The sequence below is a fragment of the Myxocyprinus asiaticus genome, chromosome 46 (assembly GCF_019703515.2).
Source record: "Myxocyprinus asiaticus isolate MX2 ecotype Aquarium Trade chromosome 46, UBuf_Myxa_2, whole genome shotgun sequence".
Lineage (NCBI taxonomy): Eukaryota > Metazoa > Chordata > Actinopteri > Cypriniformes > Catostomidae > Myxocyprinus > Myxocyprinus asiaticus.
Genome location: NC_059389.1, coordinates 6,504,501 through 6,532,456, shown reverse-complemented (window position 1 = coordinate 6,532,456; position 27,956 = coordinate 6,504,501). Strand labels below are relative to the sequence as shown.

General features: G+C 38.0%; 1 protein-coding gene and 1 pseudogene across 2 annotated transcripts; both read right to left on the bottom strand.

The window, feature by feature from the left end:
- Positions 1 to 149: 149 nt before the first annotated feature.
- Positions 150 to 18,436, bottom strand: LOC127436180 (protein regulator of cytokinesis 1-like). 2 transcript variants are annotated; one of them, XM_051690178.1, is made up of 15 exons: positions 18,150 to 18,434; positions 17,176 to 17,308; positions 16,972 to 17,094; positions 13,365 to 13,598; positions 12,789 to 12,959; positions 8,719 to 8,868; positions 8,488 to 8,635; positions 6,192 to 6,328; positions 6,002 to 6,097; positions 5,766 to 5,912; positions 5,431 to 5,541; positions 2,746 to 2,841; positions 2,492 to 2,650; positions 2,342 to 2,367; positions 150 to 622 (listed from the first exon to the last, which is right to left on the bottom strand). In XM_051690178.1, the coding sequence occupies exons 1-15, from the start codon at positions 18,158 to 18,160 to the stop codon at positions 574 to 576; spliced, it is 1,791 nt and encodes a 596-aa protein (XP_051546138.1). In that variant the 5' UTR covers positions 18,161 to 18,434; the 3' UTR covers positions 150 to 573. The 2 variants fall into 2 exon arrangements, with proteins under 2 accessions (XP_051546138.1, XP_051546140.1); XM_051690180.1 differs by lacking the exon at positions 2,342 to 2,367 and having other exon boundaries at positions 18,150 to 18,436.
- Positions 18,437 to 21,424: 2,988 nt separating this feature from the next.
- LOC127435677 (ubiquitin-associated protein 1-like) lies at positions 21,425 to 26,473 on the bottom strand (annotated as a pseudogene).
- Positions 26,474 to 27,956: the final 1,483 nt, after the last annotated feature.

Below are 27,956 nucleotides of genomic sequence, written 5' to 3'. Positions count from 1 at the left end.
ACATTTAACTTAATCATTTAATAGAAAATGCTGGTGCGAATGTCCATTTATATGACATAAATATGACACTTAAGAGATTTTAAAATGCCTCACTAAATAAGCTTCTGTTATTCTAATCAATAAATCAGAATACCACAATACACACAATGTCCCCATGCAAACAAATATTTATTTACAGGTTGCCAAACACCATGTAAGCAGCAATATTCAAAGGAGTGATGCCAGTTAAAATAGTGTTGCTGTTAAATTAAAGAAAAAAATGCAGAAAATCCCTAAATGCATCAAAACGCTTGATTTTAGTGTACAAACGAAAAAAATCTGTATCAGAGCCATAAGATCAGTGTTAACAGAGTTCTTATAAAAACAGAAAATCATTCATTTATAAACGGACAGTTAAATAAAGGGGGGAAAAGGTCAAGAGAACAGGGTAAAATGCAGAGCTAAAATATTTACAATTCTGCTACAAATTCATGATTATTTACATTCAATATCGCCAATCGTCTTCATTGATGTAGGCCAAAGGTTCGACCGAGCCGGTTTGCTCCACCAGCATTCAGCGTGTGACGGTGGAGTTCAAAACTCCAGTCTTGATGTTGGATTTAGAGGCACATGAGAGCTCCCGCTGCATAAGAAAAAAACAATTTAAAATCAAACTAATGTCGTATTTACATGATTTTTACAAGCCACAATTTTTTGTCTAAATAGTTGCAGGGTTCATATTTGTCTTGAATTGGTTTAAAGGAATATTCAGGGTTTAATACAAGTTACGCTCAATCGAAAGCATGTGTGTCATGTTGATTACCACAAAAAATAATTTAGACTCGTCCCTGCTTTTCATTTAAAAATGCAAAAACTGAAGTTACAATGAGACACTTACTACTGAAGTGAAAGGGGCCAATTTTTGGAGGGTTTAAAAGGCACAAATGTGAAGCTTATAATTTTCTAAAAGCACTTGGATGATTCTTCTGTTAAAACTCATGTATTATTTGAACTGTAAAGTCATTTTAGGGTTTATGACGTTACGTCATCATGGCAACAAATTTGTAAAATTGGCTATAACTTTACACAGAAAATGTTAGCAAGCGATTTTTTTTCCACACTAAATCATATTAACACACATATTGATATACTTCTGAAACAGTGAGTATTATAACGTTTACTGATTGTCCCCATTCACCTCCAGTATAAGTGCCTCCCTGTAACCTTGATTTTTGAAAAGGAGGGAAGAGTTAAAATTATTTTTTTGTGGTTATCAACATTATGCCACAAATGCTGTCCATTGAGCTAAACTTGTGTTGCACCCGGAATATTCCTTTAATTAAAGAAATATATGTAAATGTATAAGTACGGAGCCCCTTGAAGGACAGAGCGGGAATTTGTTTTCTGAAATAGTTTAGTGTCCCATTTAGTATGTAACCATATTTTAACCATCATATTCGTAGTGAAACCATAGTGATGATGATGATACAGGAAAATAAAAACTATGCTAATAAAAATCATAATTTTGTGGTTATTATGATTTTACTGGTAATATTGTTGACTGTTGTAACCATACAGTAGTTTTTGGCAGAAATCATGGTTTTACTATAATAATATTGTAGTAACTATGAAAAGTTTAAGTAACCATGTTTTTAACCATGGTTTTAATACAGTATACTTTATCCATATAATAGCCATAGTTTTACTATAGATTAACATTGGTAATTCTTGTGGTTACTGTGTTTTTAAACCATAACTACAAAATTATGATTTTTATTAACAGTTTTCATTTTCCTGTATTATAACCAGTTTCACTATGAATATCAAGGTTAATATATAGTTACTGTAGCAAAACAATGGTAAATTTATTGCGAGGGCACGCAATGCAAACCTTATTGCGAGGGGATCGCAAAAACTTATTGCGAGGGATCGCAAAACTATTCGAAGGAATGCCAAACTTATTGCGAGGGAACGCAAAACTATTGCGAGGGATCGCAAAACTTATTGCGAAGAATTCCCGCCCTTTCCTCTATAGGGCTCCGTAGTAAAGTGATTAAATAAAAAGTTATTTACATTTTAAGGATGACATTCTGAACTCAAATCCTGTAACCAATAAATCAACATTCTGTTCCTGACCAAAACTGACAGAAAAGATGTACTAAGATGAACTTTTTGTTAAACAGCAAAATGAATTTTAGCTGTGGAGCGGCTATCAAGCTCACAGTAAAACATCACTTCCTGTCCAATGTCTAACTCAAGAAGCAAGTGCTGTTAGAAGCTGAAAACACACAGACCCTCCATTAGCCAGGTTTAAGACATAGAGGAGTGTTTGAGTTAGTGAACGGTCTTTAGAGTTACAGACCTGGATACTGCAGTGCATTCTGAATCCTACAACAGAAGGCAAAATTAGCACACAAGGCCAGTCTATCAATCAGTCTATCTGCTGCATCGGTGTCTAGACTGTGAGCTGCAGGTCAGTGAAGATTGATGATGATGAAGAGGAAGAACTTACCGCAAACTCAGAGTAGGAGGAGGCCACAGACGTGATGGAGTAGTTTCTATTAGGGCTGGCGGTCATAGTGCGCAACGTTCCGCTCAGATGAGAAATATTCTCTTTATTTCTCTCCAGACCGCGAGGAGTCCGGCCACGAGCGGGTGTTCGCACAGCCAACTAGCAGAGGAGCAATTTACAATTATATTTATAACAAAAGTAATCATGTAAAATAATAACGTGACATATCCAGTGTTTGATTGAACATGGCTCACCTTGCTAGTGGAAAGGGGCGGTCTCATAGCAGGGGAGGGGCATGTGGAGCGGAGTGTCGTGTTGGGGGTGGAGCACATACTAGAGGTGGAGTTCAGCTACAGAAACATAGAAGAACTTATAAATAAGCTATTGTTCACACACGGAAAACCAAAGTATATTTTAGCTTTAAAGGTAGACCAATAACAACCGTGCCGATTTTTGATATAAACAATAACAATAGCTGTGTCCCATACGGACTATACACTATGCACTCAGCCATGTAGTGTATGAATTTTCAAAGTGTAGTATCGTCCTAAATGGACCACTTAATGGCTTTTTACTACATGGAAGCATTCACCGTTTAACAGCTGACAGACGGCACGTTTCAAACGCATACGATGTGTTGCCGCTAGCTTAAGCGCGCTAGCCAACCTCAGTTCAACACTTGTATCTCAAACAACGCACATTTTCACACAGCGTGGGGTGATGGTAAAGCATTCAAATTACATTTGTAAGGTGATGTCTTCACTGAAGTTTCACTAGTTGATACATTCTCCATTATTTACAATTGTTTTGTCAGAACAGCATCGCAGCCAAGTAACTCCATCCCTTCTGCTGCGTACGGCAAACCGCGAGCGCTGAGTGTGTGAAGTGTCCAACATTCTACACTCCATTTTGATGGTAAAGACGTGACTCATCCGGGTACTCATAGTACACTTCCGTTGCAAAAAATTAAGAAGAATAGTGCAGAAGTGTGCAGTTTGGGACGCACCTCATGTTTGCTAAGTTCTAGCTCCCCCTTGTGTTCCAAAATGCACTGATCAGCCACAACATTGAAACCACCTGTCTAATATTGTGTAGGTCTCCCTCGTGCCGCCAAAACAGCACCAACCCGCTTCTCAGAATAGCATGAGATGATATTCTTTTCAGCACAATTGTACAGGGCAGTTCCATCTTGTGCCAGACAGGCTGGTTTGAGTATTTCTGTAACTGCTGATCTCCTGGGATTTTCACGCACAACAGTCTCTAGAGTTTACTCAGAATAGTGCCAAAAACAAAAAACAAAATCATCCAGTGAGCGGCAGTTCTGTGGACAGAAACGCCTTGTTGATGAGAGAGATCAACAGAGAATGGCCAGACTGGTTCGAACTGACAAAGTTTATGGTAACTCAGATAACCACTCTGTACAATTGTGGTGAGAAGTATATCATCTCAGAATGCTATTCTGAGATGCGGGTTGGCACCGTTTTGGCGGCACGAGGGGGATCTACACAATATTAGGCAGGTGGTTTTAATGTTGTGGCTGATCTGTGTATACTGATTACATTTAACAATGAATTTTGAGTAAATAGTGTAAAATAAAATAATTTTTTGTACGCCTCATTTTGTCCTCATTAATGTTAAAATGAAACAGCTTCCAAAACCCATTTTACTTTCATAACATTACACATTTCGCAGTGAAAGAACATTTGTTGAGAAAAAAAAAAAAAGGTGGCGATACTTGATTTTATACTTTGGGAATTGAGTGGTTTGTGAAAAATGGGCATTACATCCCAGAGTGTTTAGGGGGAGGTTGAAAAATAAGAGGGCTTGGTGACGTAAGCCGAAAAGTAAAGTTGTTTCAGAGGCGGAGCGAGTTGTTACATTTTGACGAAAGATTACGAAGACATTTTTTCCTTTTGAAATAAACATACAGAGTATAAAACGTACACAATCAAACCAGGAACGTGTTAAGAAAGTCCTTTTTAATTTCACACTGACTTAAAATTGTATTATCCTAGGTATTAATTGCAAAATCTACTGATGGTCTTGTCAATGCAATATGCAAATTGTCCAGGGATGTAAATGAAAGACATTTTCATAATCGATTGTCATGGAAATTAACAATCAATTAACCGTTAATACTGAAAAACACACGTGGAGGACTCCAAATAATATGTGCATGTAGCCTACTGTTTAAATAAAATTTAAATACACAAGAAATTCAAGTATCTGCATTTTCCTCTTAAAATATTTGTAATTCAGTGTATTTTAATGCATTTAGGCTATGTTTAGTAAGATTTTGTGAATTGTTTAATTACTGCTAATGAATTACTGTTAATAATAACAACTTGTATAGAAGATACATTTCTGAGTTCATTAAAACTTCACATTGTGGATCTCGGGATATTTCGGACCTTTGGACTTTTTTATTTGACATTAATGTAAATCATAACATGCTGCGTAAACACAGTACATAACATACTGCTTCTCTCTGGTGATGGGGAGGTAAATTCAACTCTGTGCTTTCCCTGCGATCGCTGATGTAATTGAAGGTTGGTATGAAACAAGAATTCCGGCGGATCAACAATGCTTGTTGTCATGTACACACTATCACAGTGTATGCAGAGAACACAATGTTCATTGCTGGCATGATTACTGAAGCTTTTGTTCTGAAATGGATTAATCGATGATCGATAAGCTTACTCAATCAAATTGTCATTAGCGATTCATTAATTATCGATTAAACATTTAACATCCCTTTCAAATAATTTAAAGTAAAAATAATTGACAATTTAATTATTTTTTTTTTTTTTTTTGCCATCATTAAATTATACTGTATTACATCATATATTTATATCGCCATTATATCTGCCACCGACCATGGCCTATGAGAAAACCATATTGGTCGACCAATAATACACGTATGCTAACGCATTAAGTACCTTGCGCATTTTGCCTGGTGTCGGAGTTGCTGCGAGTCTTCTCTTGGTGGGAGTTCTGATAACGGTGCCGTACAGCAAATCTTCCTCGGTCTGTTTTATTTTCTTCATTTGCTGCACAGTACAAAAGCAAACATGTCAACAAATCAATATGCTGAACGCATTTTTACTAGCTGAGGGACAAGTAAAATTTATTACAGATTATCATGTCACATATGGTTTCTCTGTGATCTTAAATTGTATTTAACTTGGAAATTTACTTAATAATGAATAATGGAGATAAAAATGGACAATGTCTGAAAAACTCGAGGAAATTAGCAATTCAGAACTGTTCATACCCGTTCCTGCTTCTCTCTCTCTTTCTCTATACGGTGTTGATTCCACTGGTCTTCGACATACTGCATGAACAGCTGTCCGTTAATGCGGAACTCTTTACCGTGCACCGCTTCCCATTGGTCAATCTGAGCCTTCAGACTCTTCTCCAGCTGACCAATCAAACAAAATAAAGACCAACAAATTAGCATACAAGCCTTTCCATTCAACAACACATCAGGTTTTGAAGCTCGGATCAAACCTTCGGCAGACTCTTCTGCAGGTCCCCTCTCTGTTTCTCCTCTTTCAACAGGTTTCCTCCTCTGTTGTTAAAGCGAGATGGGTCTGTGGCTTTTTTCTGATGAAATAGAGTGGTAAAAGTCATCATCTGAATACTGCTTTGAATTTGACAACTTAAACATTTATTTTGGATCCTCCCTGTGATTTCTCACCTCTAGCTCCTGATACAGAGTCCAGTTGCTGCTCCAGGTTAAAACGGCATCGTACAGCTCACCGTGTTCCCTATAATCCTGTTTCAAACGTTCCAATTCCAGCTCATGTTCATGCAACACCTCCTCGTCCAGATCATCTAAAAAGCACAAAACAACTAATTCAAAAATCAAGCAATCATTGTGTAGCTTCTATACTTTTAAAGTCTATGCATGAATCCCAATTCATATCCTTCCTATATAATATGCATTAGAAATTGTGCAACCCAAATTATAAAACGTAAAAATAAAAATAAATAAAAAAAAGTGATCTAAAGGTTTCCGGATGGTGTACTACTAGTGATTAATTTTTCTAAGTATGCATCCACAAACAGGTAATTTTTCCCACCCTTTTAGACCAATTAATTTCCATGAATTTTTCAGTGATTTGTGATTGCTAGATATAGATTTTAACATTTATTTTATAGTGATTGCACTCATAAAGAGCCATTTCTAGCTGATGAAATATTGTAGAGCTGAATATAACTACAAAAAAAATAAATAAAAAAAAAATTATATATATATATATATATATATATATATATATATATATATATATATATATATATATATATATTTTTTTTTTTTTTATTCACTATAAAAATTCTCATTACTTTTTCATGGCTAAGATTTTATTAATTATTTTTAATAATATATCTCTACAATTAGGTTCCAATAGTTGACAACATTAGTAACCATGAACTAACAATGAACAATACTTTTACAGCATTTATTAATCTTGTTTCATGTTAATTTCAAAAGATTAATACATTTTTAAAATCAAAAGTTGTAAATGTTAACATTAATGCAATATTCACTAACAATGAACAATTGTATTTTTATTAACTAGCATTAAAGAAAAAATAAATGCTGTAAAAAATATATTGTTCATTGTTAGTTCATGATACCTAATGCATTAAGTAATGTTAACGAATGGAACCTTATTTTAAAGTGTTACCAATTATATTGAATTTTCCTGACCTGGTTAGCAGAATTAAAAAAATTCCCTGATACTTCAAGGTTTTCCACAAACGTGGATCATCTTTCTACATACTCAAAAGTATAATCACCAGCACAGAACATGCTTTTTATACTTATTATACAAATGGGATTCAGACACTTTTTTTGTATTTTTAAGTAGGGATGCACCGATACCACTTTTTCTCTTCAAATCTGATATCGGAAATATCAGTATCGGCCGATACCGATACCAGTGTTGTTTTTTTGCATAATCAGTTTAGAATATCTTTACATTATTGTGTGGAACTAATTGGGAGTACGCTTTAATATGTAAAGAAACACAAACCTCTAACTACACATTATTTCAATATAAATGTATAGCTTATTAAGAAACACTTTATTATTAACTAGTATACTGGATAATGCAGCAGCAAAATTAACAGTAATTCCAGTCTTCAAGTCTTCAGTAGAAAAGAAACCAGTGTTTTTTTTTTTCCTTTTTTTTTTCTTGCATCTGGACTTTAAAGGATTCAGATCTCTTTTTTTGTTCAATTTAGTTGTAAGACATCAGTCCACTTTTCATTCACAGTTATTTTTTGGAACCCACTCAACTTAAAATGTTGTTATAATTAGTAAACAAATGATAATAATAATAATAATAATAATAATAATAATAATAATATATTATAATAGTAATATATAGTAATACATCTCAATCATGCACCTTTAACTTTAAAACCATCTGGCTTTTATTTTAACATTCTGAACTCTCCAGGAAGTCCTGTATGTGTCTGTTTGTAAGCAAGTTCACAGTAGTTTAATTGCTTCTTATTCAAATTCTGGTAAAATGCACCTCCGTTGCTGTTCTAAATGCATACTATAAGTGAACCGAACTATTGAGCATCTATATCTGAGATGCTGTTCTTGAGTAGCGCTCAAATATTGCACACGTGAAGGCTAAAAATAGCTGCAAGTGCTAGCGGTTTGTGTGATAGTGCGTCTCAGAGCAGCGCCATTCACTAATTTACTTATTAAACACAGCCTTTTGCGATTCACAGAGCTATCACACGTCTTCAAGTGGCTTTGAATAAAATGCAAATGCACAATAAAATACACGAGTCATATGAACTGTTTTTATGGTTCTTTTATGTCATTTTTGGAGCTTGACAATAACGAACATGACTAACACACAGTATCGGATTTGGATCGGGCTCGTCTGACTGATACCCGATCAGTCTAAAACTTCAGTATCGGAGCCGATACCGGTATCGGATCGGTGCATCCCTATTTTTAAGCATACCACTGTAGTATGGCGTGAAGGCTTGCCGCTGCTTCCGACTGTAGTAACATCTCTCCCAAAACTTTACAATCTCCGCTCTTATCTTCTGAATGACACGCTCAATGTTTTTCTTTTTCAGATCCTCCAAGCGTTGGTGCTCCACCTGCAGCTGTGACACAGAGCCAGACAGATTGTGGGTGTTTTAGAAATTCTACAACATGATCTATATTAGTGACAGGTGTGTGCACTCACTGCATTCAAACGGCTCTTTATGCTGGTGTGTGTGTGTCGCATGATAGTCTCTCTCTCTTCGACAGAAACCTGCAACATCTCCCACAGCTCCTCGATACGACCACGAATGGACACACACAGCGCTTCACTCTCATCTTTACGAGTTTCCAGCTAAAACAAACAAAAACACACCTTTAACCAGTGATCAGTAAATCAGGGTAAACTCATGGTTAACGCAATGTACACCAAACATCAGCAACAAAAGTGAATGCATATGACAGATTTGAGAAAACATTTACAGTGGTGTGAAAAGTGTTTGCCCCCTTCCTGATTTCTTATTTTTTTGCATGTTTGTCACACTTAAATGTTTCAGATCATCAAACAAGTTTAAATATTAGTCAAAGATAACACAAGTAAACACAAAATGCAGTTTTTAAATGAAGGTTGTTATTATTAAGGGAAAACAAAATCCAAACCTACAAGGCCCTGTGTGAAAAAGTGATTGCCCCCTAAACCTAATAACTGGTTGGGCCACCCTTAGCAGCAACAACTGCAATCAAGCGTTTGCGATAACTTGCAATGAGTCTTTTACAGCGCTGTGGAGGAATTTTGGCCCACTCATCTTTGCAGAATTATTGTAATTCAGCCACATTGGAGGGTTTGAGCATGAACTGCCTTTTTAAGGTCATGCCACAGCATCTCAATAGGATTCAGGTCAGGACTTTGACTAGGCCACTCCAAAGTCTTCATTTTGTTTTTCTTCAGCCATTCAGAGGTGGACTTGCTGGTGTGTTTTGGATCATTGTCCTGCTGCAGAACCCAAGTTCGCTTCAGCTTGAGGTCACGAACAGATGGCCGGACATTCTCCTTCAGGATTTTTTGGTAGACAGCAGAATTCATGGTTCCATTTATCACAGCAAGTCTTCCAGGTCCTGAAGCAGGAAAACAGCCCCAGACCATCACACTACCACCACCATATTTTACTGTTGGTATGATGTTCTTTTTCTGAAATGCGTTGTTACTTTTACGCCAGATGTAATGGGACACACACCTTCCAAAAAGTTCAACTTTTGTCTCGTCAGTCCACAGAGTATTTTCCCAAAAGTCTTGGGGATCATCAAGATGTTTTCTGACAAAAATGAGATGAGCCTTAATGTTCTTTTTGCTCAGCAGTGGTTTTCGTCTTGGAACTCTGCCATGCAGGCCATTTTTGCCCAGTCTCTTTCTTATGGTGGAGTCATGAACACTGACCTTAACTGAGGCAAGTGAGGCCTGCAGTTCTTTGGATGTTGTTGTGGGGTCTTTTGTGACCTCTTGGATGAGTCGTCGCTGCGCTCTTGGGGTAATTTTGGTCAGCCGGCCACTCCTGGGAAGGTTCACCACTGTTCCATGTTTTCGCCATTTGTGGATAATGGCTCTCACTGTGGTTCTCTGGAGTCCCAAAGCTTTAGAAATGGCTTTATAACCTTTTCCAGACTGATAGATCTCCATTACTTTCTTTCTCATTTGTTCCTGAATTTCTTTGGATCTCGGCATGATGTCTAGCTTTTGAAGATCTTTTGGTCTACTTCACTTTGTCAGGCAGGTCCTATTTAAGTGATTTCTTGATTGAGAACAGGTGTGGCAGTAATCAGGCCTGGGTGTGGCTAGAGAAATTGAACTCAGGTGTGATAAACCACAGTTATGTTTTAACAGGTGGGGCAAACACTTTCACACAGGGCCATGTAGGTTTGGATTTTGTTTTCCCTTAATAATAACAACCTTCATTTAAAAACTGCATTTTGTGTTTACTTGTGTTATCTTTGACTAATATTTAAAGTTGTTTGATGATCTTAAACATTTAAGTGTGACAAACATGCAAAAATATAAGAAATCAGGAAGGGGGCAAACACTTTTTCACACCACTGTATAAGACGACAGTGAGAAAACAGCTTTACAAGAATTTAAATTTAGCACACAGTTAAATGATCTACTTTAATGGTGGTTTTTTTGGAGATTGGCAGCGGAAGGAAAAAGTCATACAGGTTAGAGATGGCAAAATGTTCATTTTTGCATTAACTATTATTTTAAAAGAATAGTTCACACAAAAATTAAAATTCGCATTTTTACAAATTTTTAGAAGAATATTTCAACCCTGTAAGTCCATACAATGCAAGTAACTGGTGGCCAGAAGCTCCAAAAAGCACATAAAGGGAGCATAAAAGTAATCCATACGACTCTAGTGGTTAAATCCATGTCTTCTGAAGAGATCAAATCGGTTTTGGATGAGAACAGACCAAAATATAACTCCTTTATCACTGCACATCTTGCTATTGCAGTCTCTTGGCACGATCATGATTTCAAACTCGATTATACTTCCTAGTATTTGATGCATGCGCAGAGTGCTAGATGGCACTAGAAAGTGTAATCGAGCTTGAAATCATGATCGCCAATGAGACTGCTGATGTCAAGATTTATAGTGAAAAATGAGTTCAGTCTGTTCTCACCAAAAACCGATTATATCACTTCAGAAGACGTAGATTAAACCACTGGAGTTGTATGGATTACTTTTATGCTGCGTTTATATGCTTTTTGGAGCTTCAAAGTGGTCACCATTCACTTGCATTGTATTGGCCCTACAGAGCGGAAATATTCTTCTAAAAATCTTCATTTGTGTTCAGTAGAAGAAAGACATTAGTGCCCGACATCAGTCAGACGATATTATCGGCCGATATTAGCGGTTCACCGATATATCGATATCGGCGTATATTTTACCGATATGCGCAGATATGAAAACTTTTTTTCAGAACATATAATGCAGAAAACAATGCTTTAGAATTGGTGGCATTACGTAGTTTGTCCAGCAGAGTGCGCTCCAACTCCACCGTTTACAGAGCTGTCTCTGAACTGACGGTGGCTCTGCAGACAGGGCGGAGTTAGGCGGTGTGGATTTGAGCAGTCTCTTCTTGACAAGCTGCTAACTAGTTTGTGAAATACATACTGGAATGTTATTAAACAATGACCCCATCATTTTCCCTTTTCAATATTACTAATATAATGTTAACCCTGTCCCTGACAACCATGTCACTCATGTTTATCACATCTGTTTGCTGTTAGCCAGCTATAGTTTGTCAGTGCAGTAAGTAATGTAGCAGATTGAAAGGTAAACATCAGAGCATCTTTTCGCAGCTCAGCAGACAATGGTGCGGTGGTGGATTGTGTCTGTTGAGTGTTGATTTCACGCTATGTTGTTACGTAGTGAGACACAATGCTGGTTTATCTTTTACTCTCCGTGACAACGAGCTTATAGCTAACCACGTACTTTCATTGCTTGTCAGCTGAGTGGAAGCTAATGTGTAAACATGTATTCACCAAACTGTTTTGTTCAGGATTCACAGTTTGGTACCCCCTTCAACCGAACAATTCCAGTTGTTGCATTTATAAAATGTAATATTTAAAAGTCTGGTTTTCCACTGTTGAAAGTTTCCCCCGAACTTGTATAGCAGAATACGGTGTAACACCGCTGCTTATCTTGACTCGGCAGGTGTAAATGCTTCTTGTTTTACAACCTGACAATAATTGACTGGCAGTATTAAAATAGTCAACAACTGACTGATACTAAACAGTACTGATGTTTATTTAGCTATTTATTTTATTTGTATTTATTTTCTCAGTGTTCATTTCTAGAATTTGTTGACAATGTATAATAATAATGTCAAATATTCTTTGATAAAAATATTTGTTTAAGAAAGCAGCATTCTAAGTGCCTTTGCATAGTCATATCGGTGCAAAATCGGTGAACAATCCACATAGAAAATGTCTGTTTTCATTTCAGCTCAAAAATTAATTATATCGGCCACCATATCGGTAATCGGTGAATTTCCCCCCTCTAAAATCAGTATCGGTCAGGCTCTAAAAGACATACACATCTGGAATAGCATGAGGGTGAGTAAATGATGAGAGAATTTAAATTTTGGGGTGAACTATCCCTTTAAGCTAAAGACAAACAGCAGGGTTGGACCCCTTCGTCAAGAGTGAGACAGCAAGGTTTGATCCAGCACAGAAAGATAAATCTCTTAAAGGACGTTTGTGAGGAATATATGTGTGCGTACCTGCAGCAGTAACACTTTGAGTGAGCTGATGTTTTTCGTAGAAAGGCAGAAGGCGTCTTCATCCTCGCATACGGCGTCTCTCTCGAAGGTGCTGTCAGGAAGCTGCTCCAGATCCTCCATTAGTACAGTGATTCGACGCTTCATTTCCACAAACTCTACATGCCGTCGCTCCTGTAAACAAACATATCATCAGACATTTAACATGGTAAATAACCACATTTATTTCCGACATGATAATTGTATGCCATTCACTCTGCGCATGCGTCAAGCATGTGTCTCATTATTGTGTCAAGGAGACTGCTGATGTCAAGATTTACAGTGAAAAAGGAGTTATAATTTGGTCTGTTTCTCACCCAAAACTGATCGTTTCGCTTCAGAAGACATGGATTAAACTACTTGAGTCATATGTATAACCATTATACTGGCTTTATGTCCTTTTTGGAGCATGAATGTTTCGTACCCCATCTTTTTTGGGCGAACTGTCACTTTAATGAGGTCATGTGACAAATAACATACCACTGTCTAAACAGTTGCATAGAGTTTCAAATAGCAGGTTGTTGTTGCAGTGTGTTTTACCTTCTCCTGGTTGTGGCTGGCGATGTGTTGCCTGTAGTTCTGCAGCTCCTGTTGTGACGGTACTCGTTCGGGGTGGATGGGGTAGAGGTCTTCACACAGAATGTCACACAGATCTTGATCCTGCTGAATCAGAGACTTGAGCTCGCTCTGACGAGAACTCTTCTCTTTCAGCATCATCTTCACCTGCGTACGGAGGTCCTTCTCAAACTGCAGCATTGTGAGGCCGTACTCCTCCTACCAAAACACAAAAAGCCCAAAAACTGGCTATTAATATCTTTAAGAAGTGCCAGACTTTTGACCAGGGACAGAAACTTACTAATAACACACAAATTATTGTATTGTTCTTGTACATACTGAATACATCAATCAAACATTTACAGTGTAGGTTGGAAAAAGTATGTGAACCCCTTGGCCACTGATGTCAACAAAAGCTAATTAGAGTCAGGAGTTGGCACACCTGGCATCCAATTAATGAAACGAGATTGCAGGTGTGGGTTAGAGCTACTTAGACTTATAAAAAGCACTCAAACTTTCTGAGTTCACAAAAAGCATATGCTGACCATGCCTTGCCCAAAAAAAAAAAAAAGAGAGGTCTCAGAAGACCCACGATCAAGAATTGTTGCTTTGCATAAAGCTGGAAAGGGTTACAAAGTTATCTCAAAGAGTTTAGATATACATCTGTCCACAGGTAGAGAAACTGTGTATAAATGGAGACAATTTAGTACTGTGGCTACTCTCCCTAGAAGTGGCTGTCCAGCCAAGATGACTCAAAGGGCACACTGCAGAATGCTTAATGAGTTAAAAAAAAAAAAAGAACCCTAGAGTGACAGCTAAAGACTTCAAGGAATCATTGGAACTAGTTAACATCTCTGTTCTTGAGTGTACTATACAGAAAACATTAAACAGGTATGGTGTTCATGATAGGACACCACTAAGGAAACCGCTGCTTCCCAACAAAAACATTGCTGCATGCCTGAAGTTTGCCAAAGACCACCTTGACACTCACACACTACTGGGAAAATGTGAACTGATGAAACCAAGGTTAAATTGTTTGGTTAGAACACGCAGCACTATGTATGGCTTAAAAAGGGCACCGAATAACAACATGAAAACATAATCCCAACGGTGAAGTACGGTGGAGGGAGCATCATGATTTGGGGCTGCTTTGCTGCTTCGGGGCCTGGACCGCTTGCCATCAGAGGGAAAAATTAATTACCAAGTTTAACAAGATATCCTACAGGATAATGTCAGGGTGGCTGTGCGCCAACTGAAGCACAGTAGAAGTTGGGTGATGCAGCAGAACAATGAACCTAAACATCGAAGTAAATCTACTACGGAATGGCTTAAAAAAATAAAAATAAAAAAAATAAAATCCACCTTTTGGAGTGGCTCAGTCAGAGCCCAGATCTTAACCCTATAGAGATGCTGTGGAATGACCTCAAGAGAGCCGTTCACACCAGACATCCTAAGAATATGGCTGAGCTGAAGCAGTTCTATAGAGAAGAACGGTCCAAAATTCCTTCTGAACGTTGTGCAGGTCTAATCTGCAGCTACCAGAAACACTTGGTTGATGTTATTACTGCCAATGTTTAATGAGATGTGTTCAATAAAGACACGAAAGACTGTAATTGCTTGTGTGTTGTTATCTTAAGCACCATCGTGTTTGTCTATACTTGTGACTTTGATGAAGATGAGATTACATTATATGACCAATTAATGCAGAGAACCAGCCAATTACAAAGGTTTCACATACTATTTCTTGCCACTGTATTTAAGCCAACATATTTTCTAAATACATTTCATAATATTCTATTCAAGGTCTATCTAGATATGGGTTTAGACATTGTGGTGTCCATTTTAATGAATTAATTCAACTGAAGAATTTGATAAAAATGGCAGACAAAATGTGTATTACACTGCCTGGCCAAAAAAAAGTTGCACACTCTAATATTTCATCGAACCACCTTTAGCTTTGATTACGGCACGCATTCGTAGTGGTATTCCAGAATTGCATTAATTTTTGGCCGAAATTTGGAGACATTCTGTATTGATGACGAGAGAGTCGAACCACTCTGTAAAGTCTTCTCCAGCACATCCCAAAGATTTTTAATGGGGTTAAGATCAGGACTCTGCGGTGGTCAATTCATGTGTGAAAATGATTCCTCATGCTCCCTGAACCAATCTTTCACAATTTGAGCCCGATGAATCTCAGCATTGTCATCCTGGAATATACCCATGCTGTCAGGAAAGAAAAAATCCATTGATGGGATAACCTGGTCATTCAGTACATTCAGGTAGTCAGCTGACTTCATTTTAGTGCCACATAACATTGCTGAGCCTAGACCTGACCAACTGAAGCAACCTCAGATCATAACACTGCCTCCAGAGGCTTGTACAGTGGGCACTATGCATGACGGGTGCGTCGCTTCATGCGCTTTCCTTCTTACCCTGACGTGCCCATCGCTTTGGAATAGAGTAAATCTGGACTCATCAGATCACATGACCTTTTTCCATTGCTCCACAGTCCAATCTTTATGCTCCCTAGCTAATTAAATGTCATTTTTTCCGATTAGCCTCACCAAAAAGTGGCTTTCATGTGGCCACACAGCTATTAAGTCCCAATCCTGTAAATTCTCGTTGCATTGTGCATGTGGAAATGCTCTTACTTTCACTAGCTGTGAGTTCTACTGTCGATTTTTTACGATGTGACTTCAAGCGTTTTAGTGATCTACGATCACAATCATTCAATATTTTTTTTTACGACCAGATTTCTTTCACGAAGCTGACGGTTCACTACTATCCTTCCAGGTTTTAATAATGCGTTGGATAATTCTTAACCCAATAGACCTTTTTCACAGTCTGTGATGACGCGTTCCCGCCTTATTTAGCAGCGTAAATCTGGCAAACTTTTTTACATGATCATTTTTTAAAATATTGAGTGTAAGTTTATAACATTATTCTTTGTTATATTACCCTGGAATTAGTTTTTAAAAAATGAATCACCACAGCTGCGAGGGGGTTTCGATTACAGATGCTGAGTGACAGTAAATTTGGCATCTTCTCCCACCTGACTATCTTAATCCACTGCTCTCTAGTTTTTTTGTTTCTTCTGGAAAGTCATTCAAATGTAATAGTGGACTTTTTCTTTTGCCCTTGAAGCAAATGGGTAAGTGGAAATAATATTTGCTGTGGTCTCCCACTCACCGCTGTCAAAGTTTACCCTGCAATCATTTACTTCCGCGTTCCAAAACCCGGAGGTCAATGCCAGCGATTTCATCAATCTCCTTAGTTGTTTCCTTTGCTTGATGCAGGCCAATAATTTGCCCCTTCTGAAACACAGTAACATCTTTTCCACGACCACGGGATACGTCTTCCGACATGGTTGTTGTTTAAGAAACGAGAAGCTACACACTGCATCAGTTAGGGTTAAAAGAATGGTTGCCAGCTGAAACATTAATCACTGCAATAATGATCCAATCATAGGCTCTTAAGTATCTGCTTATTTAAATCCAAACTGCGACTTTTTTTTTTATAAATGTAATGTACAAATTCCACATTCTATTCTATTTCACCAAACCCCTGCATAGATGCTGTAGGACAGACTCACCTGATATTCAGGCATCTGAAGCTCTTCACACAAGCTGGCCACTTCTTTCCTGCAGGCCTCAATACTGGTCAGCAAGCGCTTCTTCAGCCCCTCCTCCTCTGCGATCATCATATCCAGCAAGTTCTAATATCAGGATGTGACTCATGTTAGAACCCTGAATATCTGAGTATGCCGTCAGTGAGAAACATACAGAATGGAACAGACCTTGATGTGCATGTGAACGGCATCAGTGCGCTGCAGTCTCTGGTCTTCTGGGATGCCGATCTCCTCCCAAATATCCTTCAGCTGATTGAGAGCCTTGTTCAAACATGATACAGACTCTGCAGCGTGGATCTCACTGCATTAACACATACACATATACAGTACAGTCATATACACAGAGTGACATCACTGACACCTGCACAGAAGAGCTCAGATCATTAATATGGGGAGTAAACTATTTTTTTCCTGTTCTAATGCACCACTGAATCTAGTTTGTGTGTGTTGGCAGGATCTTTTTGATGTAATTTAAATGGTTAGATGTTAAGCAGTGCAAAAACATCATAAATTGGGTCAATGATAGTCGACGAAAGCATCAACCATCAGTTTATTGAGCATTATTTTTATGAATAATACTGCAATAGTTTGCTTCATGAGTAAACTATCATTATAAGGCAACAGCATTATCGATTACAGTTTGTATCACTGGAAAAAAAGAGGATTATGAATCAGCAGCGTTTTTGATTACGGTCTAGTCTACATATACACACACACACACATATATATATATATATATATATATATATATATAATATTTTTAAAAGCTCACTATGAAATCAGGAGCATTCCTAATGTCTATTTTACTGAAAACAATAATAAAAAAATATTAAAAATGAGTCTGCATTATTTAAATAAATATTAGATTTCTTTTCAATAACATAATTAATGATAATAATTATTTTTACTAATGAAACTGTTTTTATTTTTAGCTCAGATACTAACGCTAAAGTCAGCCAAAACATTTAAATTGAACAAATAAATAATAAAAACATCGATTATTTCCACTATATAATTATAACAAAGCATTCATTGTGTTTCGCCCTGAAATTGTACCCAAACACCATTCATATCCATTTATATACATATCTATATAAACACTCACTCAAACTCTTTTCAAACTATCTCTCTCTCTGTCTTACCTTTTCCTCATTCTGTCTTCCGCCGCAGATCTCAAGTGAGATTTAAACGATCGCTAAATAGTGTTTTGACACTTTTAACGATTATTTTACTCGTTATTACACGATCTTTCTGACGCCTCTGAAGTTTCTCCCTCAAAATTCAAACGCCGCACTGAAAGTTCTCTGGCTTCTGATTGGCTGGGAAAACAAGCCAAGCGAGCACATTGTGAACGTTGATAGGCTGGTGGACATCACAGCAACTGTTCCAGCGAATGGCCCGCTGCATTGGCCAGTTTAACTAGCTGTACTGACGAATGGGATGACGTATCGACATTTTTCTCAGCCAATCAGCAGTCGCCTTGCAGGATCTTTAATCAACAGAACTGAATTTAATCAAATCTTGTTTGATTTTTATATTTTTTAGTAAAGCTGACAATGAAATGACAATTCTTAACATTTAAAATAATGTTTAATTAAAACACTTTTCATCACTATGTGACGAGATTCTTCTTTGGTTTATAAAAATGAAATATTACCTCAAAAAATTTATTTTGACTGGACCCTCCTTTTCTTTAAAAAAAGCAAAAATCTGGGTTACAGTAGCTGGATTTTCAGCCAACTATTTTTATGCACATTTTGAAATTGCGCATAAGAAATCCTGAATGGAAACGCTTGATATGCGAATAAACTTTCTAAATTTGTTTAAAATTGAATGCGCTAGGAGGAGGTGGATTTTCTAGAGCTTCGCATTAGTTAAAATGCGCATCAAGGTGATGGAAACAGTTTATTCGCAAAATGATGACGTGTTTTGACGATGTGACTAGCCCACCGAAAGGTACGACTGTGGAGGCTTGTTGAGCGCGTTACTGCGGAGACATAGCGCGTGTGGAGGCTTCACGCTATTCTCCGCGGCATCCACGCACAACTCACCACACGCCCCACCGAGAGCAATAACTACATTATAGCGACCACGAGGAGGTTACCCCATGTGACTCTACCCTCCCTAGCAACCGGGCCAATTTGGTTGCTTAGGAGACCTGGCTGGAGTCACTTTATTCGCAAAATGATGACGTGTTTTGACGATGTGACTAGCCCACCGAAAGGTACGACTTTCGTACACAATTCTTTGAACATAGTGCTTGTCGTTTGGAAGTGTTTAACCAACACACACTCACGGCGAAATTGTCAGGATTCGTACAACTTTTCTAAATTTTGATAATTTGTATATCATGCAACTGCACTCGTTTGAATACCTACAACTTTCACTACAGCCAACGACGAGACCATTCAAAATAGCCAACTCGTAAATTATGTACGACTTTTCATGAGATCGGGTTGGTTTAACCCACAGCTGGTTGATAAAGTGGGTCCTCACAATCCACCAGAACAGTTTTGAGAGCGGGCGCTCCCAGGTATGCGGAGCCTGGCAGTGTAGGGGCATCGCAGCTATTTCAGCCCACATTATATCAGGTATTACACTTATTCTGCGGTGTCTTGTGGATGCTTTTAATAAAATGAGATATTTGCTACAATATTGCAAATAAAACTGTCCCCAAAGCAGGGAGAGGTCATTCAGCTGCTCCATCATGACGAGGCGGCTCCCTCATGACAATGGGCATTACGTAGTGGATGGAAACGTGCAACAATTCGTATTTTCTTAAGTCGAATTTTTAGAAATGCACTTAAAAAATGCTAAACATTTTGGATGGAAACCCAGTAAGTGTGAAGCACTTACACATGGAAGTAAAAGGGGCCAATCCATAAATAAACAGTATGTGTGTTAACATGTTTTTAATCGTTTACTAACCTTTTCTGTGTAAAGTTTTGCTGCCTTTATGTGCTATAGGCATTATCCTACTTCCCACTTCTGAAATGGTACAGTAAGTAAATACAAGTATGTCATTTTCAAGTGTTTTGTTGTCGAAAACATGGACGACGGCAGGTTCATTCATACATATTTCTTGAGGAACTTTTATTTTGACACCATAATACATATTACTCAGTTAGCTTGCTGATGATAATGGGATTTTGGTAGAATACAAGCTATTTTTATGGTGTAAAAAATGTACAATATGCATCAAATGGTTGCTGATATACATAAATGAGAATGACTGAAATGGCAAGCACTAACAATTAGCTGTATTTAGAAACATTTATAAATCCTGTCATTCACTACAGAAACCGTACTCTCCTCCGCCATTTTGAAATTTTAGGACTCCTCCCATCTCGGAAACTCGGGTATCAAAATTATCTAAAGAGTTTCCCAGTCGTCCGCGAATTTTATCACGTGGCTTGTTGAGCGCGTTACTGCGGAGACATAGCGCGTGTGGAGGCTTCACGCTATTCTCTGCGGCATCCACGCACAACTCACCACACGCCCCACCGAGAGCAATAACTACATTATAGCGACCACGAGGAGGTTACCCCATGTGACTCTACCCTCCCTAGCAACCGGGCCAATTTGGTTGCTTAGGAGACCTGGCTGGAGTCACTCAGCACGCCCTAGATTTGAACTCGCGACTCCAGGGGTGGTAGTCAGCATCAATACTCGCTGAGCTACCCAGGCCCACATTTGTTACTGCTATACTTTTGAAACAGTGAGCATTTTAACGTTTAAGGATTGGCCCCATTCACTTCCATTGTAAGTGCCTCACTGGAACCCAGATTTTTCCTTTTTTTTTTTTTTTTTTTTTTTTAAAAGAAAAGAACATACAAGTCAAAAATTATTTGTTGTGGTAATCAACATTATACCACAAATGCTGTCAATTGAGCTTAACTTGTATTCAAACCGGAATATTCCTCATCATGTCATCTATTTGTTTTGAATACAGTTCTATAGTAGTAAGAAAACTTTATTAGAAATTAAATATAAGTTTATATTAATTTTTGATTTACTGTTCTGTTACATTTTTATGATGCTACATGTCAGCAAAGCTTCAGAGTACTGATGAAGTGAAACTAAGAGTGTTTCACAACCTTTATGTGAAAAGTGCAAAAAATGTATATATTGGAACATTTTCATAAAACTAAAATAATTGTTGAAGCACAATAAATGAAACAACAATTAAAGTTATTATACTCTCTTAAAAATTGTTTCCTAGAATATTAATTCTGATCATGATAAATACAAATTGTATCTGTTGTTCTTTGACCTATTACCTGATTAATCTTCGTAATACTGAAGACTGATCTACAGTTAATTATGTAACATCAACAAATAACATATAAGAAATCAATAAACAAATATGAAAACTCCATTAAAGACAGGATTCATTCATTCATTGAGCTAAGGATTTTCAGCCGCTGTGGGACCTGAGCTCCTCTAGGGCTCTCTCTTTATGGTTCTCATGCACCAGCAGAACTTCTTTAATGGTGCTTTGCTGGAAACCCATCTCACAGAATGGAGCCAGCAAAAACAGGAACTCCGCAGCCTGAAACAAACACAAAACATCAGACAACACTGCGCAATACAACAAAGTTGGTGGAGTGTTTGGTGGCTAAATGCTGATTGGTGGTCTGTCTCTTTTAGGTCTCACTTTGCTCTCACAGTTCAGGAACATCTCCAGGGTTTATTCCACCCAAGTCTTCTCATATCCTAACCGACACAGACGGTCACGTGATGTCAGGTAACTCAAAATCTGGAGGAGATTTTGGTTACACATTTACACATTGGTTACTCTGGTTACACATAACTTGGTTCCCTGAGATGAAGGGAACGAGACATTGCGGTAAATGCTTTTGGGGAATTCCTTCTCTGACTACCTAATTGAAGCCCTTTATATAGGCCAACTCTGCGCCTAAAGGGGCGGGGCTCAAACACCATTTTCAGTCATAGGACTGGTGTTATTATACAAGGGCTTCAATTAGGTTGTCGGAGAAGGAATTCCCCAAAAGCATTTACCGCATGCCAAGTGAACCGTAATCGAAAGGGAACAGTGACTCTCTCTGTGTGCATACTGTTTGTGTATATATGCATGGTACCTGGTCAGGACTCTTTGGTCCAGTCTTCTACAGGGCCATTATGGCAGTGTACAGTGTATATCCATGCTGTGTAACAGTTTCAAGTAGATCTCGCTCTTCCTGACTCAAAGCGCACAGAAGATCTGCATGAGCGTCCTGAAGCCCTGAAGAAGCTTGTGAACGCACATCCTAACATACACCAACACACACACACACATCTAGCTTAACAACCTTTGACTGACAGCATAAAGTCTGGTCCACATCGCAGCTTATTCTGGACAAGAACCGACCATTTAAAGGCGAAAACATACTTTTGATTTCCACATGCAGGTACGTCTCGTGCAGAATACACGTGAAGCAAATTTCGTCATTAGCACAGTATGCGCAGACTGTCCGGCAGTATCCCAGTTTTTTCTAGACACGTTGACAATCCACGTCTTCACGCGTCATCAGCCCATATGACAGTACGCACCAGTGTTGAGGATAAGTTAACTAAAAGTAGCAACCTGGCTGTGATGCTGGCCTGACACAACAATTGTAATTAACGGTAAATGTGGCAACTAGCGAAACGTCAATGAAGACAGCACCTTGCAAATGCGAGTTGAATGCTTTACCATCACCCCATGCTTTGTATCTTATTTGAAATGTAAGCGTTGGACTGAGGTTGGCTAATGTGCTTAAGCTAGCGGCAACACATTGGATGCGTTTGAAACGTCACTTCTGTAAGCTAAAAAGTGGCGAATGGTTCCATATAGAAAAAACTGTTAAATGTACCATTTGAGACAATACTACACTTTGAAAATTCATATATTAAATAGCTGTGTGCACAGTGTATAGTGCGTCATTTGGGGGACAGCTTGTGATACTAATCTATAAAATAATCTGAATAAAATCTATGGATCTACAGTGAGAGTTTTTGTGTGAGTTACATGTGAGGGTTTCTGTAGCCAAGCAGAGGGCAGCGGTCTTGCGGAAGTGTTTTCCTTTGCCCCTTGGTTCTTATCACTGCGATTTTCCCGTGAGAGGGTCTTGAGTTGTGAGGACTGCCCTGCGGCGTCTGGGAGACTGCAGGGGGAAAGGGCTTCCGTACCTCCTTTACAGAGGAGGCGGATCTCGGTCGGACATTATGTAGGGTGGAAGAAGGGGCTGGGCGTATTAGTTGGGGGTTGAGCTTCGCTGGGTGTGTCGGAGAGGAAAGCGTGGGCACAGTGAAATCTTTGGTCTTTCTTTGCTATAAGTGGCATCTTCCTCAGTGGACGAACCCTCCTCGTCTTTGCCGCCCTCTCAGTCTGATTCAGCAATAAGGAACTGGACCACTCACAGTAGGCGGAGCCTTTGTGTGTCAGTTTGTCACTTTGTGTGCCTTTGGTGAAATTTAGCTGCTGTTGACTGTCCTTCTTTCTCGTCCTCTTCAATAAAAAGTTCTTCAAGGGAGGGTGCCGGTAGTGTGTCAGGTGGAGAGTAATCCTCCACAACTGACTGCAAACTTGCATTTAGATCTGCCTCTATTTAGTTTGCAACGCCCACTTTCTACGATCCAGTCTCCCAATGGACAAAATCAAGTCCCGCCATACACTTTTTCTTGTTCGATAAACTGTTTCACTCTGATACGTCACAATAGGGAAGAAAAGTCGATGCCAACTTCCGTTTCATGCCAACTTTAAAATAACCAGTTCATATGATTAATTTATCTGACAAATCCTGAGTCAAAGTGATAACTACATTTACTCCGTTACATTTACTTGAGTAACTTTTTTCAATCTTACTCAAGTACATTTCTAATTACATTTGTTTACTTTTACTTCATTACAATGTGCGATGTTCCTGTCATTACATTACTGATTTAATTTCATTTTAATTGAGAGTTGAGAGATTTTTGAATGGGACTTTTCCGCAGAACTTCACAGCTGTGCTGTCAGTCGAGTCAAGCTCATCACTCCTGCAGCACGCGTTTAAAACAAACACTTTCGTCATGCAATGCCTTCATTTTACATAAAGACAAGTGGATATTCAAGATTTAAATTTCAGCGTGGTAAATGCTGGTGATACTGATAAAGTGGACTTGTCTGTGTCATGGTTGTTTTTAGGGTTATTCTGTAACTATGGGCTCTTATGACCTCAGTTTATAAGAATACATCTTATATCAGTGTTGCAATATATCAGTTCCTACTGTATAAATCCATGTAAACATCTGTGTTGTGTGTAAATGTCTTTTGCTCTGCCAATAGCGTGTTTGACTTCTGGAGCTCGAGCTGACAGTTTGTTCTGGGCATGCACAGCATTCCTGCGTTATTTCTTATGGATAACAGAAAACAAGCTCTGAACTTAAATAAGCCTAATACGCTTTCAAACACAAAGATAGTGTACAGAACGAAATATCTAAATTCTTTCGCCACTGAAAATCCAATTAGGACTTTAAAAAGCAACAGGACTTTTGAAATAGTGACAGTATGCATTAATAATGCATGATCTTGCTTCGTTTTATTCAGCATTATATACTGTATTATTGGGCCTGTAGGACACTGTTCACATTTCTCTCCATAATAATTACTAGAAACTGGTTTCCAAATGTATCTTCTAACTGACAGATTCGAAGTAGTAGTTCAGCGTAAATTAATGTTCTGTCATCATTTCCCCACCCTCTTGTTGTTCCAAACCCGTGTGACTTTCTGTATTTTGTGGAACCCAAAAGATGTTAGACAGAAAGTTATGGACTGACAGTCTCGGCCACCATCCCCTTTTAAAATATGGAGGAAAACAAACATGCAGTGAAAGTAAATGGAGACTTAGGCTAACATTTTATCTAACATATTTAATTGTGTTCCATGGAAGAAAGTCATATGGTTTGAAACAACATGAGGGTGTATGATGTCAATTTCCATTAATAATAATAAGAATGATTATTATTAGTATTATTATTGTGTAATACATTAATACGTGTTAAATGTGGATTAGGTAATGGAATATTGGGGCATAAACCAGGTGTGCAAAGCTTGTCGCATCATACCCAAAAAGACTTGAGTCTGTAATCGCTGCCAAAGGTTCTTCAACTAAGTACTGAGTTAAGGGTCTGAATACTTATGTCAATGTGATATTTCAGTTTTTTCTTTTTAATACATTTACAGTTATCAAAAATCTGGTTTTTGCTTTGTCATTGTGGGGTATGGAGTGTAGAATAATGTGGAAAAAATAAAAATAATTTAAAGCATTTTAGCATAAGGCTGCAACATAACAAATTGTGAAAAAAATGAAGGGGTCTGAATACTTTCTGAATGCACTGTGTATATACACACAGTACATATATACATTTATATATAATTTCATGTTTTTTAGTATCTCTGAAGTTTAACTTCGTTTACAGGACATTAAAGTAAAGTTTCTCACCTGCAGTTGTTGGTATGTATCTGTGTGTTGAAGGAGGTCTGAATGCGTGCTGTTCTTCGGTTGCAGTGTACTAATCAGGTTCACGTGTGCATAATAACAGAAGCATAATGTTCTCAGGTGTATCAATACACACACACACACACACACACACACACTAATAGTACAACAGGCTTATACAGTGACTCGCACAATAATCCTTTCATATCTTGTCGGAACTACTATCATCATCATTATGTTTGATGAGTTGGTTCATACAGTAAATAGAGAAAATGTCTCTTCTTGACCAGTCTTTTTTTTTTTTTAGAAGACTACACGCAAAAATACGTTTAAGATTTACGCATTTCAATTTCATGAATTTCCATCAAATTGAACTAAAAAAAAATTAAGTCATCCTTACTTTGAGAAATTTTAGAACGTTTTTACAAGCAATTTAATTTCATTCATTTAGATTAAGTCATTTACTTTGAGCCAACATAATTTGGTTAAATTAGGTCAAATCAATGTATTAAAGTAGTTTTAACTCAACTTTATTAGGTTAGTCAAACTCAATTTAATAATGTTTAATTTAATACATTTTCTTATGTTGGTCCAACTTAATTTGATCTTATTAGTCATTAGTATATGTCAAGTGAGCAATTGTAAGGACAGTGAAACTGTTAGGCTGTCAATTTAATTGCAACTGCTTATAGAGCTAAACAGCACTCAAATTAAACATCACTTGAAAGTGAACGTCCTTCCTCAAGCTAAGCACAAGCGGCAATAGCCACTTTTCCACTACCGAGCCAGGGCTATCAACTGGCCAGCCGGGGCAAATAGCATCGGACCGTGCCATGAGGCCAAAATCGATCTGCGTTCCCACCATCGGGCCAGTAGCCCCACAGCATAGCCTTAAAACCCAAGTAAGTATAGCTGCAGGCCAGAGACCTCCAAATAGGGGCGGGATCTCCAAAAGAGGGCGGAGTTACTCCAGGAGGAGGCGTGGTTACTCCAAAAGGGGGCATCACTTCCACTCACGGTTAAGGTTAGCGAAAGGGTTGGGTAAGGGGCTCCCTATATTTTCAAATGGCGGTTTGGAGCTCCCACCCCTTTTTGGAGCACTGCAACTATATTTTCGATGTCCCAGCACACCGTCCATGATCTCAAACCATGGAAAGTTCTTTATTTGTGCGCCACTTTGCCCATTGTGCATTTTAGTGGATTTGTAATGTACTGGATACACAACCTAGCAAGTTCGGTGAAACTCCGCCTTTGACATTAATCCTGCTTCAACATGTTATAGAATTGTGTTGCTTTAATTCATTTGAATTAAAAGTGCTATATGTAAGATTGACAACAAGCATTTGAAATGGGTACTGCAGTCCAAATTCAAAATATTGGAGTATTGTCTGCCCCACCCCAGACTCTAAGCTCATGTGGGTTGCCATAATGTTGACATGCAAATTAGCCAACTCAGCATCCGCTTTAAAGGATTTCTGGGCTTTAAGATGTCTCCATCTTCCAAAGGCATCTCCAATATTTATCCTTGTTTTACTATGCCTCTGGTCATGGTGGTTTTTAGACAGATGGCGAGGCTTTTTAGGTCGGGTGGAATCTGTTATTTCTGATCCAGTTCGTTTGCTGGCTTCCATGGCTGCAGCACGCAGTGTTGTTTGCCTGCAAACTTAGTCAAATCTGGCAACCCGGCGGTGTTGAAATACTATTAGGGAGTGGGCGGGATCACACAGGCCAAAACATAAACAGAAATTCTGTCCCGGAATTTCTGTTTAGGGAGTGGGCGGGATCACACAGGCCAAAACATAAACAGAAATTCCGTCCCGGAATGGAAACTTCAAAGTAGAATATACTGGCTGTAGCGTTGTTATCAGAGAAGACAGTATTTCAACTTTTCCTAATCCTCTAATGACATATTATGGTCATTTTATGATTTAGTACAGTAAAAATATGACATATAGCACCTTTAAGTAAACTGAACCTGCAAAACCCATTTTTTTTTTTTATGTGTGTGTGTGTGTGTGTATATACTTAAAATGTAATAAATCTTAATTTTCATTAATTTACCTTTTTTAAAGATTGCCCAATTCAATTAGATGGAAATTCATAAAATTGAAATAGAATCTGAAAAAGCCTGTCAGAAAGCCTGACTGGTCAAGAGGATACATTTATTATTTCCCATGCAAACCTGAAAACTCAACAAAATCATTATTCATGTGTTTTGCTTTTGTAAATAAATCAGTCCTTAATTCGGTCCATTTTTAAAAGCTGAAATACATTATCATGAAATATGTTGTGTGTCTGTGTGTACTAAAGGAATATTCCGGGTTCAATACAAGTTAAGATCAATCAACAGCATTTGTGGCATAATGTGGATTACCTAAAAAAAATCAACTTGTCCCTCCTTTTCTTAAGAAAATTAAATGTGGGTTCCAGTGAGGCACTTACAATGGAAGTGAATGGGGCCAATCCGTAAATTATAAAATACTCATT

Excerpts from the sequence above, each read along its gene's own strand:
- LOC127436180 (XM_051690178.1), bottom strand. Across the intron at positions 13,599-16,971 it reads TTCAGATGCCTGAATATCAG|GAGGAGTACGGCCTCACAAT; the intron begins GTGAGTCTGTCC and ends GTGTTTTGGTAG. Across the intron at positions 5,913-6,001 it reads TGCAGAAGAGTCTGCCGAAG|CTGGAGAAGAGTCTGAAGGC; the intron begins GTTTGATCCGAG and ends TTGATTGGTCAG.